The sequence below is a fragment of the Schistocerca piceifrons genome, chromosome 2, assembly GCF_021461385.2.
Source record: "Schistocerca piceifrons isolate TAMUIC-IGC-003096 chromosome 2, iqSchPice1.1, whole genome shotgun sequence".
NCBI lineage: Eukaryota > Metazoa > Arthropoda > Insecta > Orthoptera > Acrididae > Schistocerca > Schistocerca piceifrons.
The window spans coordinates 1,023,210,657-1,023,225,952 of record NC_060139.1 but is presented as its reverse complement, the minus strand read 5'-3'; the positions used below and the strand labels follow the sequence as shown (position 1 = coordinate 1,023,225,952).

Genomic DNA, 15,296 nt, shown 5'->3' with positions numbered 1-15,296 from the left:
CTCTGTCAAGTGTGTGTAAGAATCTCAGCTGCACAGGGGAGTCTGTAACGAAAAGCATGAGTTCTGAGGTTTTTGAAGCTACTGCGCACAGTGTAACCGGTGTCGGCTCAGTCTGGTCCGCCAGTGCTGTGGATGCATTTGAATGCCGTGAACGGTGGTGTCAAAATTCTTGTTAGGGAGGAGCAATCCCCACATGAGGTCTTAGCTCACGTAATGCTTTATAAATGAACATGTCATCATGAAATAAAACACTGTGACGTAAAACAACGAATATTTATTTGGCACTAGGAATTGGCAGCGGCTGGTGAATACATGACTAGACAGCTGGTCGATTAATCTCGTCGATGGTCTTGTGGTAGACGACGACATCCCCGATGTGGGTGTTGGGCAAGTCGTAGTAGTGCGGGATGCGGCGGTCGAAGGGGAAAGCGACCGGACGGCCGTCTGCGAGCTCTGCGGTCCAGTAGCCGGCGACGAGCGACTGCGCGTCAGCAGAGGCGGCGGTGGCGTTCGAGGGCAGGTAGCTGGCGATGACGTAGAAGCGCAGCGGCAGGCCTTGGCGGGAACCGCGCGGCAGCACCAGCCGCTCGGGGAATCCCCGGCGGGCCGCGGCGGCCGGGCTGAAGGGCTGTTTGCCCTGCAGGGCCTCGTTCACGGCCGACTCCAGCTCGCTCGTCGACAGCGGCGAGGGCCGCACGCTCGGGAAGTCGCGAGAGCTGCGCGCGATCTCGTTCTCCCCGGCTTGCACTGCACAGCGGAACAAGCGAAACGTAATTACTGTTTGTCTTGAAACTAGGGCTTTTGATTGTGAAATTTTTCTAGATAAGCTTAAGTATTGTGATATGAGTGGGACGGTGCATAAATGGTGTAATTCATACTTAACTGGAAGAATGCAGAAGATTGAAATTAACAGTACAGATAGTCTACAAAAACCAGCAGAGTCCTCTAACTGGGGTGGTATCAAGAATGGTGTCCCACAGGGTTCAGTCTTGGGTCCCTTATTGTTCTTAATATATATTAACGACTTGCCACTATATTCATGGAGACGCAAAGTTAGTTCTTTTTGGTGATGATACAAGTAGTCACCACACCCAAGAAGCAAGAATCAGCTGAGGAAATTGCAAATGTCTTTCAGAAAATTATTAAGTGGTTCTCTGCAAATGGACTCTCACTAAATTTTGAGAAAACACGGTTTATACAATTCTGTACGGTAAATGGCATAATACCATTCATAAATATAGACTATGAACGGATGTCTGTTGCTAAGGTAGAATACTCAAGACTTCTGGGTGTGTGCATTGATGAAAAATTGAATTGGAAGAAACACATCGATGTTCTGCTGAAACAGTTAGGTTCAGCTATTTATGCTATTAGGGTTATTGCAAATTTTGGTGATAAACATATCAGTAAATTAGCCTACTATGCCTATTTTCATTCACTGCTTTCATATGGCATCATATTTTGGGGCAATTCGTCATTAAGAGAGAAAGTATTCATTGCACAAAAGCGTGTAACCAGAATAATAGCTGGAGCCCACCCAAGATCACATTGCAGACATTTATTTAAGGAACTCGGGATATGCACAGTACCTTGGCAATACATATATTCACTTAAGAAATTTGTCATTAGTAACCCATTCCAATTCAAAAATAACAGCGAAGTGCATAGCTACAACACTAGAAGAAAGGATGATATTCACTATTCTGGGTTAAATCTCACTTTGGCACAGAAAGGGGTGGATTATGCTGCCACACAAATCTTTGGTCATTTGCCAAATAGTATTAAAAGTCTCCCAGATAGCCAACCAACATTTAAAAGGAAATTAAAAGAATTTCCGAATGACAACTTCCACTCAACAGATGAATTCTTAGATATGACGTAGTAACTAAAAAAAATTAATTAATTAATTAATTATTTTGTGCAAAGAAAACTTATATTAACGTGACACGTTCTACATCATTACGGAATGTCGTATTCATGATCTACGGAACAAGTACTAATGTAGGTATGTATGTATGTATCCATAATTTCTGTCTGATAAACCGGGACGTTTGTCTTAAACTGACTGAAAATTGACTTAATTTGGGAAGCAGAAACCGGGACAAACCGGGACACTTCTCTAAACAGAGCGAATTGGTTAATGGAAGAAGAAACTGGCGTAGGCATACGTATTCAAATACAGAATACGTAAACAGGTAGAATACGGCGCTGCGGCCGACAACGCCTATATAAAACAACAGTTGTTGGATCGATTACTGCTGCTACCATAGCAGGTTATCAAAGATTTAAGAGAGTTTGAACGTGGTGTTATAGTCGGCGCACGAGGAATGGGGCACAGTACCTCCGACGTAGCGATGAAGTGGGGATTTTCCCTACGACCATTTCACGAATGTACCTTGAATATCAGGAATCCGGTAAAACGTCAGATCACCGACATCGCAGTGACCGGAAAAGGATTCTGCAAGAACGGGACCAACGACGACTGAAGAGAATCGTTCAACGCAACACAAGTCCAACCATTCCGCAAATTGGTGCAGATTTCAATGCTGAGCCATCAGCAAGTGTCAGCGTGCGCACCTTGAAGGAAACATCATCGATATGGGCTTTCGGAGCCGAAGGCCCACTCGGGTACCCTTGAAGACTGCAGCACACGCCTCGCGTGGGCCCGTCAGAACTGACATTGGACTGTTGATGACTGGAACATGTTGTCTGGTCGGACGAGTTTCCTTTTATATTGTACTGAGCGCAAGGATGTGTACGGGTATGGAGACAACCTCATGAATCCGTGGATCCTGCATGTCAGCAGGGGACTGTTCAGTATGGTGGAAGCATTTTAATGGTGTGGGGCGTGTGCAGGTGGAGTGATGTGGGACCCCCTGCTGTGTCTAGATACAAATGTAACAGGTGACACGTACGTAAGCATCCTGTCTGATTACCTGCGTCCATTCATGTCCATTGTGCATTCCGACGGACTTGCACAATTCCAGCAGGACAATGCGACACCCCACACGCCTAGAATTGCTACAGAATGCCTCCAGGATCACTGTCGTGAGTTTAAAGACTTTCACTGGCCACCAAACTCCCCAGACATGCAGCATATCTTGGATGCCTTGCAAAGCGCTATTCAGAAGGGATCTCCATCCCGTTTACTCCTACGGATTTATGGACAGTCCTGCAGGATTCATGGTGTCAGTTCCCTCCAGCACAGGTTCAGACATTGTTTTACTGCATGCCACGTCGTGTTGCTGCACGTCTGTGTGCCTGCGGGCCACTGCACAATATTAGGCAGGTGTTCCAGTTTCTTTGGCTCTTCAGCGCATTTTCTAGTCTTTGTGCTTATTACCATATGTAGTTATAACAAAATAATCGACCTTTGAAGGATAATTGCAAATCTGTTTGACAGCGTCGCACGCTGTCATTGATTTCACGGTTGCTGTTGCTTTTGTTCTGCCCAACACCACTTTTTTTTTTTTTTTTTGCGAGACCTTTCAGAAATATAGATTTAGTAATGGTGAAAATGTGTTTTTCCTCTTTTAAAATAAGTACCACATCAGGGATTCCCAAACAGTGGTACACGTTCCATTGGTGGTACGCAAGTACATTTCAGGTGGTCGCATACAAGCAGACAAAACACGCATTAATATAAGTAAAATTATTCTCTTCCATTACTTTATTTTTAAAGCAAAATGGTAGTGACAAAAACTAATTAATAATAGTAGCACCTCTATAATCATAAAGAAAATACATTCACGCAGAATGTTTTGGACTGTGTGCACGACACAGGAAGATCGGATTGTAACTTGCCTACCCCTCCCACTTCCTTAATTAGTCGTCGCTGTCTTGGCAGGGAATGATTCTTTTTGTTTTGATGTCAGCGAATTTCTTTCTAAGAGGGACTTGACGGTGGTTATTCGAAAGTTTTCATGCCGCTTTGCAACTGCTGCCAACTTATGCGGTGTGCCAGTGTGTGTTATCACTACGCAGTGCATCCTTTATTGCTGATATTATCGCTCTCTTGAGCGTTAGGGTAAATGGCATCGTGATACGAAGGAAGCTTTCTTCTGGAACCGAAATGAGCATACTACAACGAGTTGAATCTTGACTGTCATATGAAGCTTAAATTGACTGTGTGACTTATACGTGATTCTATTTTCAGTTAGCAACAGAGCAATTCTTAACCCAGGAAGCCACTTCTAAATTCAAGGGTGCAGTTAGAAAACATAAACCGACACTTAACCGCAAGTATGATGAAAACTCTTTTTAAGTTACAAGTACTGAAGAATAACTTTTTCGCATTCCCTACTCTTACATCATTGTTGGAAGGTACCCAACTATTACATCATTGTTGGAAGATGATGAACTAACTCCGATGGAAGATTTAGTTCGAGATATACGTTTAGAGGTACTTCAAGAAAGTTTTGAAAAGTGCTTTCCCATATATGCAAGTGCATAGGCTTCCTTGGCTAGTCAGTCGACATAAAAGTTTTCTAAGTATCATACGGCGGAATAATGTGGAAAAAGAACTATACTGGAGGCGCTGAAGAAGGCCACTGTAATCGTGACTGAAACGTTGGTTCCTCCAACATGGTTGTTTACACTATGACGTGATACGACACGAGAAAACTTTAATGTCTACTATCCCAAAGATTATGCAAAAGGCCTGTCTAAGTCGGTTGTCTCGTATGTCTAGAGACGCCCCGGACACCGGTAGTATACCAAACTGACTGTCGCTTGCCATACTGCCCGACAACCGGGTGTGATAGCCTGCGATGCCATTTCTTTTCTTTGGTTGTCATGTGCAGCACCCGTACAACATAGCGGTACGTAGATGATTTTCAACGCCTCATTTTGTTGCCCTTAATTACAAGCTATCCTGGACTTACATTTCAGCAAGATAATGGCCACCCACACACGGCGATGAGGAGGAGGAGGATATTGGTGTTTAACGTCCCGTCGACAACGAGGTCATTAGAGACGGAGCACAAGCTCGGATTAAGGAAGGATGGGAAAGGAAGTCGGCCGTCCCCTTTTCAAAGGAACCATCCCGGCATTTGCCTGGAATGATCTAGGGAAATCACGGAAAACCTAAATCAGGATGGCCGGACGCGGGATTGAACCGTCGTCCTCCCGAATGCGAGTCCAGTGTGCTAACCACTGCGCCACCTCGCTACACACGGCGAGAGTTTCTACTGCTTGTCTTCTTACGTGCCAAACACTACCGTTGCCAGAATGGTCGCCGGATCTTTCTCCATCTGAGAATGTTTGAAGCATTATGGGCAGGGCCCTTCAGACATCTGGACAGAATTTGGTACAGTATCCATCAGGAAGACACTCAACAACTCTAGCAGCCAATGCCAAGCCGAATAGCTGGATCAGAGGTGGACCAATGCGTTATTGGCTTGCTCAGTTTGTGTAGCTCTTTCTCTTGAATAAATCTTTACAATTTTTTTTGAAATTGTAATCGTTTGTTTGTTCGTACATGTACATCACATCAACCTATTTCCGTCCCGTTCCATTATTCCTTCGTTCTGTGTAGTTTTTTTCGTCTGTGGGGAAAATTAATATTTGGGTCAACACTTGTGAAACTCTAATTCCTCTCTCTCAGACCCCACCCTATGGGGAGAGAGGGAGAGTTTTAGTAAATCAAAATTTACGACGTAAATAAGTATATTTTATTCATCAGTAACCATTTTCCACGCAAAAATGAGAACATGGATTTTGTTGAATTACAGCGCCAACTACCAAGAATCCAAACAAATGTTTAAGGCAAAATATACGTAGTTTTTTAATGTAGAATCTGATTCGGGAATAAAAATGGGGGTTACCATTTGAAATTTTAAAGTTGCCTCCCGCCCCACCCCCTAGGGGCTTGGGAGCGGGCTAATTTTAGCACCACCAAATGTCCCCCTCGAAAATAAACAACTTTGGATTCTACACATTTTTTCGTGTGAAGCTTATTTTTCGAGTTATTCTGGTTTGTCAACTTAAAATTTACACCATGTATATGAAGAAACCTTAACCTGCAATTCTGATCCCGAAAGATAATACATATGCTGCCTTAGTTCTTGAATTTATATTTGTTTTCGGAAGGGCACAAGGTGTGAAAACCGGATGTGGAGATATGTAATGTATCCAATTTAAGACATCATGGGACTGGGCGAATGGTTAGTAAAATTATGACAAAAACTCTGGGGAAATGATGTCCACATTATTTAGAAAGAGTGTACGTACCGCCGAAGGTTTTACTGCAGTAAATTTAACATCTAATGCACGTGGGATAATGTATGTAAGATAAGCTGTTAGCTTAAAGCCAAATGAAAATTCTAATGCGTCCATAAGGTGTATATGACGCTTGATAAATGAGTTGTGCGGATAAACAATGTGTTCACTACCCTCTGTTCAGTTTTGCTGTATTTGTAATCCTATGCGGCAAAGTGTAATGTGCACTTACCTTCGTATACGAAGCGATCAAATTCAACGAAGTACTGCCTAGCCTCGTCCACCGTCATCTCGTTGCCGTACGAGTCGTAGCGTGGTCCATAGAAGGTACGGAAGATGGCGTTGGTCGGCTTCTCGCTGGACACCTTGATGCGGTACGTGAAGGGTTTGTGGTTGAGGCGTGGCTGGCGGGCGAAGATCTTCACCTTCTCGGCTTCTTCGGCGCTGGATACTTTGAGCGTGTTGTCCACCTCGATATCGAAGTTCTCGAAAAACGTCACCAGTCGGTCGACGTCCACAGACTCGATTTTGACTCCAGGGAATTCCAGCTGTAAAGAAGCAGAGTTGGTTTGTGACTCATAAACATACAGTGGAGAAACAGCACCTAATACATGTATGGAACAAGAGCAGTCGATTCTGTGTTATCTGTGCTTGAGATGAAAGCAGTGTAGTATGTCTTTCCGTTACTCTAGAAAGAAAACTGACGCTGTTCACCAGCTGCAATGGAGAAACTGGAAAAGACAAAGCTCTCTGAAGTTATTGAAATCGTAAATTACTTTAAACATACGAGGCACGTCCGGAAAGCAAGTTCCGTTTGTATTTCTTTCCGCAGCAGCGATACAGTCGCATGATAGATGCGCTGAGTAAAGGAGGAATGATGGCCGTTGAGCTCTGGGTGCTTTTTAATACTACATGGTGCTTGTTTAGAAAGGCAAAGTTGATTGAAAATACCGCTGCCTGTGAAATTAGATATGTAATTTGTTTACTGGATGTGAAGATTTCTAAACCAGTCGATAGTCACCGACATACTTGTATTTCCGAGGTTTACAGAGAAACTTGGACGTCTGATTCAGTGGTAAGGAGATGGGTCCGCCAGTTCAAAGAAGGACGTGTTGTACATGGTGACGCAGGAAGTGGTCGTCCGTATTTAGTTAACCCTTTGTAAAACCGCCACTTTGTAGTTCAGCAACATATCATTCAAGTCTCCATAAATAATTATTCTCGAATATTAGAGCACGAAATTTTCAGCGTTGCAGTGCTCCGACATTTCCTCTTCCTTTCTAAAGGTCCGTCCACACGCAACGATCTGTCTGCGCAAATGTCTGCGCACATCACATCTGCGCAGACAGATCGTTGCGTGTGGACAGAAGATTTGCACCAACCTGAGGTGTGTGCAAACCTGGAAGTTGGAGTTGGAGGTTTGAGCGAAACCTCTCAAATCTGTGGGTTCAAACCACATCTGCGCAGACAAGTTGGAGCGTGTGGACAGGAGATCGCCGCAAATCTGGCGCGAAACAGCTGTTTGCTCAGTCTAGTGTTTGTATTTGTGAGCACAGGGCTTTAAAATGGCTGATACTCGTCAGTGTTCTCGAGAGTTTGTAAGTGAATTCATTGAAATATACAGAAACCACCCATGTTTGTGGAAGATTAAAAGTAAAGAATATAGTGACCGAGGCAAAAAGACAGCAGCATACAATGCTATACTTGAAAAATTGCGGGCAGTTGACGCCTCGCAAACAGAGAAACTGTAATAAAAAAAATTGGTTGCGAACTGTTTACCGAAAAGAGTTATCCAAAGTTCAGAAATCTAGAAGATCTGGTGTAGGAGTAGATCAAGTATACCAGCCAACGTTATGGTATTTTGAACTGCTTGGCTTTCTTAGTGATCAAGAAACGCCAAGACCAAGCAGGAGTACAATTGAAGATGAAATTGGAGTGCCAATGTGCGAGGAAACGGAACACGAGGTAATGTAAAACAATATATTTCACATACGTTTATCAAAAGTTTATTCAAAAGAATATATTTGTATGAAAACATAATAGAAAATTAACTACTGTTATAAAAAGAACTCATCCTTCAAGACAGCGTAAATAGCTTCACATGTGTTGGGTATTATTTCACTCAACGCTTGTTTCGATATTGCAGTTGAAAATTCCAAATCCTTGTAGCTCCTTCCTGTTGCTAGGAATCTTAATGTTACCGCCAGCCGTTCATGAGGAGAAATTGCACTTCTCATACAAGTATTTTCTCTCATATGAGGGGTTACAAGCTTTAAGAGATAATTATAAGTTTCGACATCCATCCGCAAATAATTTCGCCAGTCGATAGGTTCGCTCTGCAACTCTCGCAGTAAATTTACGTGAGAAAACTACTTTCGCTTTAGCAGCCACTGTCTACACCAATTTGACCGCTTTCTCTGTTTCCTACGGTTGGTCTGAATGCATTTTTGCAACACAATTTGCGAACACAGACCACAACAGAACTTCGTCCATTTCTATATTTCAAAATAACTGAATTAAATTTTTGACGTTTACGGGGAGCGTAGTCGCTGATGTTTCTTTTCTACACCGACAGATGGCGGGCGAGTAGTAGATTGGGGTTTGTGTCGTGTGAACACATCACATTTGCAGCGATCTTTTGCATGTACAGACATCTGCGCCGATGTCTGCGCAGACAGATCGTTGCGTGTGGACCGGGCTTAAGTTCTCAACCTCCACCAAATATCTCTGCTGCGAGTATTCGTCAGTTGTTTTCCAAGGATACATGTACCTGAAGTCAGCTGTTTTTGATGAGGGAAAAATCGGAAAGAAGTGTTAAGTGAGACTGAACTGCCGGTGTATTTAATAGGTAATTTTACGTGTATAAGTAAAGTTATTTCTTTATTGCAGTAATGCAACACTACGTGAATACGGTCCTCAAAAACCCACTATTTCATGCAAGACGCTCAAGATGAGTGACAGATAATAGTAATTTGCTTCCTGTTACAGACCCTATCTGGAACAGATTGTTAAAAATATCTCTGACAAAGAAACTCAGTGAAAAATTTGGTAAAGGACCTCTTGAGCAATACTTGGCTGTTAGTGAATACATGTGCTCAGCAAACCCTCGTAACAGCATGAGCCGGCGCATGCCAGACAAACCATACTATTAGGGTTATAAAAAGGGGTTTGTACATAATGCTGTATCAGGTTTTGATTACAGGCTGAAAGAGGCAAACAGAGTTTGGTAAGAGATAGAGATTCCACATATGGGAGCTTCCTCAAATATAGATATATGCCTAGCAAGGGACATTCCAAGATATCAGAATTATCATCTTTTTTTGATAATTATTTCAATTCCTTTGTTAAGTTATGTGAACCAAGGGAGGTTCCTACCCTTTGTACTCTTAGAAGAAACTCTATTCCGAACTGTAATATACCAGTTGTGAATGAAATACGGAAAAAGGACGTCAGTGGAGGAGAAGTTTCTGTGATTATTTGGACGGATAGTAAGACAGAAAATCTGGCATTAACATTTGCGTGAGAAACGCCTAAATGACAAGTGCCGCGTTATGACAAATCTCAGGAAAAGTATATTTCCATTTACAGGCCACTGATTGTTGGTGAATGTAATCGACATACTGGTGGGGTGATCTGACCGACAGTATTATGGGGAGATAAAGAGGAGCAAGAAATGACCTGTATGCATTTTTTACCATTTTCTTGTTTGTTATATAAATGTGTGTAAAAAGAGAAAGCGCTTTCAAGGAAAACAATGACTTTAGCGGAATTTCGACATTATTTCGCAGAATTATTGCGCAGTCTAAACACAAGTGTTCAGTGGAAGAGGATATTCAAGAAAAGAAACACAAAGGCCCCACACAATATGTGCCACCAAAACCTCTACATCAGGTCCAAGTTGGTCATTAGACAATAGGGACAATAGGGACAAGAGGATTATATGAAAATTCCTGAAACGTTCAAGTTATGCACAGACCGCTTGTGAGAAGTGTTGCGTTGAATTCTGTTGCAACAACAATTGTTTCAAGAGATCTCATAGCGACTAACACCCCAGAAGTGCTATGTTTTTCACATGTAAAAATTATGGCTTGATATCGCAATGTTGCAGAATAACTGCAACACTCACATTTGTCAATAAAAATAGTGTTACTCGAAAGCAACGACCTTTTTAATTATTTTTCCCTCGTACCATGCCTGCTGAAGAACATAATTTTAGCTATGTTTCTTGAAATTGTTGAGATATAAAGGTTAATGAAGAACTCGTAAAGGGGAACCGATATTTCTACAGTACCCGACTTTTCTAAAAATTTTACACAAGTTTCAAGGTCGCTTCTTCATAACATTGTTTCTGAAAAAGTGAGTTATCGAAAACTGTGCGATCGCTGGGTGACTAAAGCCTTACAGAGCAACATTCATAAACACACACACACACACACACACACACACACACACACACACACACACACACACATGAAAAAAGTCTGGACAGTGCAGTTGGTTTTATTTGGCGCTTTACAATAAAGATGGGGATGAATTCTTAAGCAAGATAGTGACAGTGACCAGGGATGAGTCTCGGATCGGTTATGAAACCCCTCAGTCGTAACAACAACCAATGAAATGGAGGCTCACTGCATCACCAGTGAAGATTAAACCTAATCAATTCTTGACACCTCGGAAAGTCAAGTTTACAGTCTTTTGGCACAGACGCGGCGTCCTAATGATGCATTTTTTTTACTGTGAGCCGAACAATCATTGCAAATGCTTACTTTGAGACGAGAATGAGCGCCGCGGAAAGCTCACATACAGTACTGTTTTGATCAACGTCAGTATCCGACGTCACTCACCCTGCGAACAGCTCTCACTGTACTTCGTCTGGACCGAGCGAGGTGGCGCAGTGGTCAGCACACTGGATTCACATTCTGGAGGACGACGGTTCAAACCTGCGTTCGGCCATCCTGATTTGGGTTTTCCCTGATTTCACTAAAATCGCTTCAGGCAAATGCCGGGATGGTTCCTTTGAAAGGGCACGGCAGACTTCTCTCCCCAGTCCTTCCCTAATGCGATGGGGCCGATGACCTCGCTGTTTTGCCGCGCGGGATTAGCCGAGCGGTCTCAGGCGCTGCAGTCATAGACTGTGCGGCTGGTCCCGGCGGAGGTTCGAGTCCTCCCTCGGGCATCGGTGTGTGTGTGTTTGTCCTTAGGCTAACTTAGGTTAAGTAGTGTGTAAGCTTAGGGACTCGTGACCTTAGCAGTTAAGTCCCATAAGATTTCACACACCTCGCTGTTTGGTCCCGTTCCCAAAATCAACCAACCAACCAACCGACTTCGTCTGGAGCTGATTTGACCGCTATTCGTACAGCTCTGACGTCGCCCCTATAGACTTCCACTTTTCTGCACCTGAAAACGTTCTTTGGTGGTTAAAAATTCAACAACAACGTCGATCTCGAAGACCACATTACCACCTGGTTGTGAGACAACGAAGGCGGCAGCGTTCTATGAGGAAAGCATACAAATCCCCGTGCCAGGCTACGGCAAGTCGAAAGACGCCAAGCTCTCCTGGGTTGTCCCCTTCCATTTTTTGCCCTGATTCAGTTTTTTCTCACACTGATGACCACACAGTTGAGCGCCGCACAATCCAAACATCAATTTTTTCTCGCGAAGTTCCCGAGTGGCGACGGCGAATTAAGGCCACTGGAGTAGGGAAATCTGGAATGAGAGCTATGATTTTCTGAAGACAGAAAATGGATGACAAGGCTGGCGTACTTTGTTAGGCATGGGACGATGTGAGGTGGCAAGCTATCTGAGCGACAGGAGGAGTGTAACTTCTCACTCGCCGCAACACAGTGGATGCCTAGCTTTCTTTGTAGCGGTACGAGCAAGTTATCTGGGACATGGGTTCCACCTGCGATGTGGCCCTAGTGCACTGGGGTCCGCTGCACGCCTACCAGATGACGTCAAGATGGCTGCATTGCCTGCATCAGCTCGGTGAATTGTAATGTCTGCGTCCAAAGGGGTCGACAATACGGCGCCCACGGGAACAGTGCCGTCCATCGGCCAGATATAGTTTCGGGCCTATACTTCCCCACGTATAGACCGAAAAACGCCATCTGATTGACGCGTGCTGACGCAAAAGAGCGCACTCCGAATATGGAGAGACAATCCACAATAGGAGGAACATTGGTTGTAATGGCTTGGATGGGAAAGGAGCGGCAGAATCTGAGTGTGATTAGTAGCTGTGTCCTCCCACGATTGAAGGTCTTCCTGCGCAGTGGGGGACAAGGCACTAATATTATGGTGTGAGGGTGAAGTGAGGAGTTTTCTGGCATTTGCTAATGGACAGCTGGAGAGATCGGTCGTGTCTCGCTTCTGGACCGCCAAAGCGAACCGCAAAGTTCTTCACATCTGGTCAGCCAGAGTGAAGGTGATCATAGTCAGAAGAGCTACTGTTACGGTAATCCGGGAAGCGCCTATCTGTTACCATTTGGTGACAACAGTCGGGATTGTTTGTCCTTTCGCGCTTGCGCTGTTTCGGTCGGGTCATTAACCATGGGCGCGGACCCCACTGAGAGCAACTGCACGCAACATAATACCCGTGCTCCGAGCTGTCGGTAAGTGGTCAGTCTTGCAGATTGGTAACGTATTTGCAGCACTGGCGCAGCAGGTTGTCTAGTTAATTGGACCCCTCCCAGCTTACGCTTTCGTCTTGTCGCCAAACACAGACACTGCTTGCGTGTATGATCTGTTCCAAGGACTCTCATTCCCGATCAACATTGTTCATAATAGTCAGGGGTAACGTGTTAAGGCATACTCTTACTCACAAAGTTTGTAGGGCTCTATAACGTGATAGTTGATCTCACTCCTGTATGCAAATGCCGCTGTGGACGAGCGGTTCTACGCGCTTCAGTCCGGAAGCGCGCTGCTGCTATGGTCGCAGGTTCGAATCCTGCCTGACTAATGACCTCAGATGTTAAGTCCCATAGTGCTAAGAGCCATTTGAACCATTTTTTTTTTTGTAAATGCAGCCAACATCTCAATATCTAAGTTACATTGTTCTTGGAACTTCCTAGCAGATTAAAACTGAGTGCCAGACCGAGACTCGAACTCGGGACCTTTGCCTTTCGCGGGCGAGTGCTCTACCGACTGAGCTGCCCAAGCTCGACTCACGACCCGTCCTCACAGCTTTACATCCGCCAGTACCTCGTCTCTTCGTCGGTAGAGCACTTGCTCGCGAAAGGCAAAGGTCCCGAGTTCGAGTCTCGGTATGGCACACAGTTTTAATCTGCCAGGAAGCTTCATAACAGCGCACTCGTCGCTGCAGAGTAAATATTTAATTCTAGTTGCATTGTTCTTATTTACATTCTATTCAATATTTGTGTGTTGTAGTACTTTAGGAATTCTCGCAATAAATCACTTTGTGATACAAACATCTCTGTGTTACTTAAAAGTTGAATTTCACCTTTATCATCAGCTCCCGTTGCCCGATTCGAGTGATCAGCTATTAAATGATCACAAATAGATTCATGTCGAAGGCGCAACTCTTCAACTGACCACAAACAGGGCCATATCATGATTTTCCCCATAAATTGTCTGTTGTGTGATAGGAACTGTGGTAATTAAAGTGGGGTTGAGAGTATTAGCAGAAATAATACCGATTTATTTAATGAATTTGGGTTACATGTCCACCTCTCAACCCCGGCATTTTGCAAAGTGCCTACAAAATGTAGGCAGCAGCCTGTAGTCGCATTTTTTTTTATTATTTTGCCTATTGGCTACCAGTTTCGGCACATAGTACGATCCTCAGGCAATCCCGTAGTCACGCACAGTCGCCAGGCTCGCTTTCCAAGTAGGTCTGTCAAATATTTGACACATCTGCTTGGGAAGCGACAATGACGATTGCATGCCAGAGAACGGCCTGAGGATGATACTATGTGCCGAAGCTGGTGGCCACTAGGGAAAATAATAAAAAAATTGCTGCCATAGACTGAAACTTGTATTATTTTCAAAAAAATTGGTAAGGCTAACAATAGTTCTCCCGGTAGGGAATTTTCTGTCGGATGTGAACATGCGGTAAGACTGTTCTAGAACTACCTCTAACTTACCTCTCGTCTCGTGTACGGTTTAAGATAGTTCTGGTACTCCTGAAAAACTCTCAACACTCTCTTGACAATCTGGTAGTACAATGGGTCACGGAGCATGGTTTCATATTTCCCAAATACTGTGCCGGCGACCTGTGAACAGAAATGAACGACATTTTCTCCATGTCTAGTTTGAAGCTGGTAATTTCTGTGCGGTTCTGTTAGGACATGCCTCAGACACTTACTCCATATCGCTGTGCGGGTTCGAGGTATTTGCCAAAGAACGACAGGAGGTCGTTGTAGACGGAACCGTAGTACCTGGGGTGGATGGAGTCGGCGTTGTTCTGGATCATGTTCGCCAGCATGTTGACTGCTTCGCTTGGCTTGTACCTAAACCTGCCGTCTATTGCCTGCGGCAGAAAACGAATTTCGTCAGGAAGTCTGACTTGCGAATCTGTTACACAGAGACAAAAGAGGAAGGGAGTTCAGGTACTCACGTGTATGGCGAGGCCCATGTCGATAGCCTCCAGCACTCTGTACTCGCTAAACCAGATCCTTTGCAGGGCGGTGAGGTCACCCTCCGGAATGTTTAGTTTTGCAGGACGCGCGGGAATTTCGACGCCGTTCTGCAGCCTGAGCTCAGGGTAGTAGGCAGTCTGGAAAGGAAACGAAGTCGATCTTAATAGCACGCGCAAACTCCAACTCATAACAGCTCTCCACAGAAAGTGGCACCATCTTTCAACTCTTACATTTAAACTACATAATGGAATTTACAAAAATCAAACAATGGAAAATCCAGGATGGATTATAACAATACCAGAGAAGGAAAGTTGCTACTCACCATATAGCGGAGATGCTAAGTCGCGATAGGCACAACAAAAAGATTCAAACAATTATAGCTTTCGGCCATTAAGGCCTTTGTCAGTAGTAGACACACATACACACACGCACACACGCACACACACACACACACACACACACACACACACACACACGCTCACG

General features: G+C 44.2%; 1 protein-coding gene across 1 annotated transcript in view; it reads right to left on the bottom strand.

Annotated features, from left to right (window-relative positions):
• Positions 1-259: 259 nt before the first annotated feature.
• LOC124777138 (hexamerin-like) overlaps positions 260-15,296 on the bottom strand; it is a 47,431-nt gene continuing 32,394 nt past the window's right edge. Inside the window, exons 6-10 of the mRNA XM_047252432.1 lie at positions 14,792-14,950; positions 14,540-14,704; positions 14,319-14,447; positions 6,452-6,767; positions 260-747 (exon numbers count right to left, since the gene is read on the bottom strand). Coding sequence (XP_047108388.1) covers positions 317-747; positions 6,452-6,767; positions 14,319-14,447; positions 14,540-14,704; positions 14,792-14,950 — 1,200 coding nt within the window. The 3' untranslated portion in view covers positions 260-316. The remainder of the gene's footprint in view (positions 748-6,451; positions 6,768-14,318; positions 14,448-14,539; positions 14,705-14,791; positions 14,951-15,296) is intronic.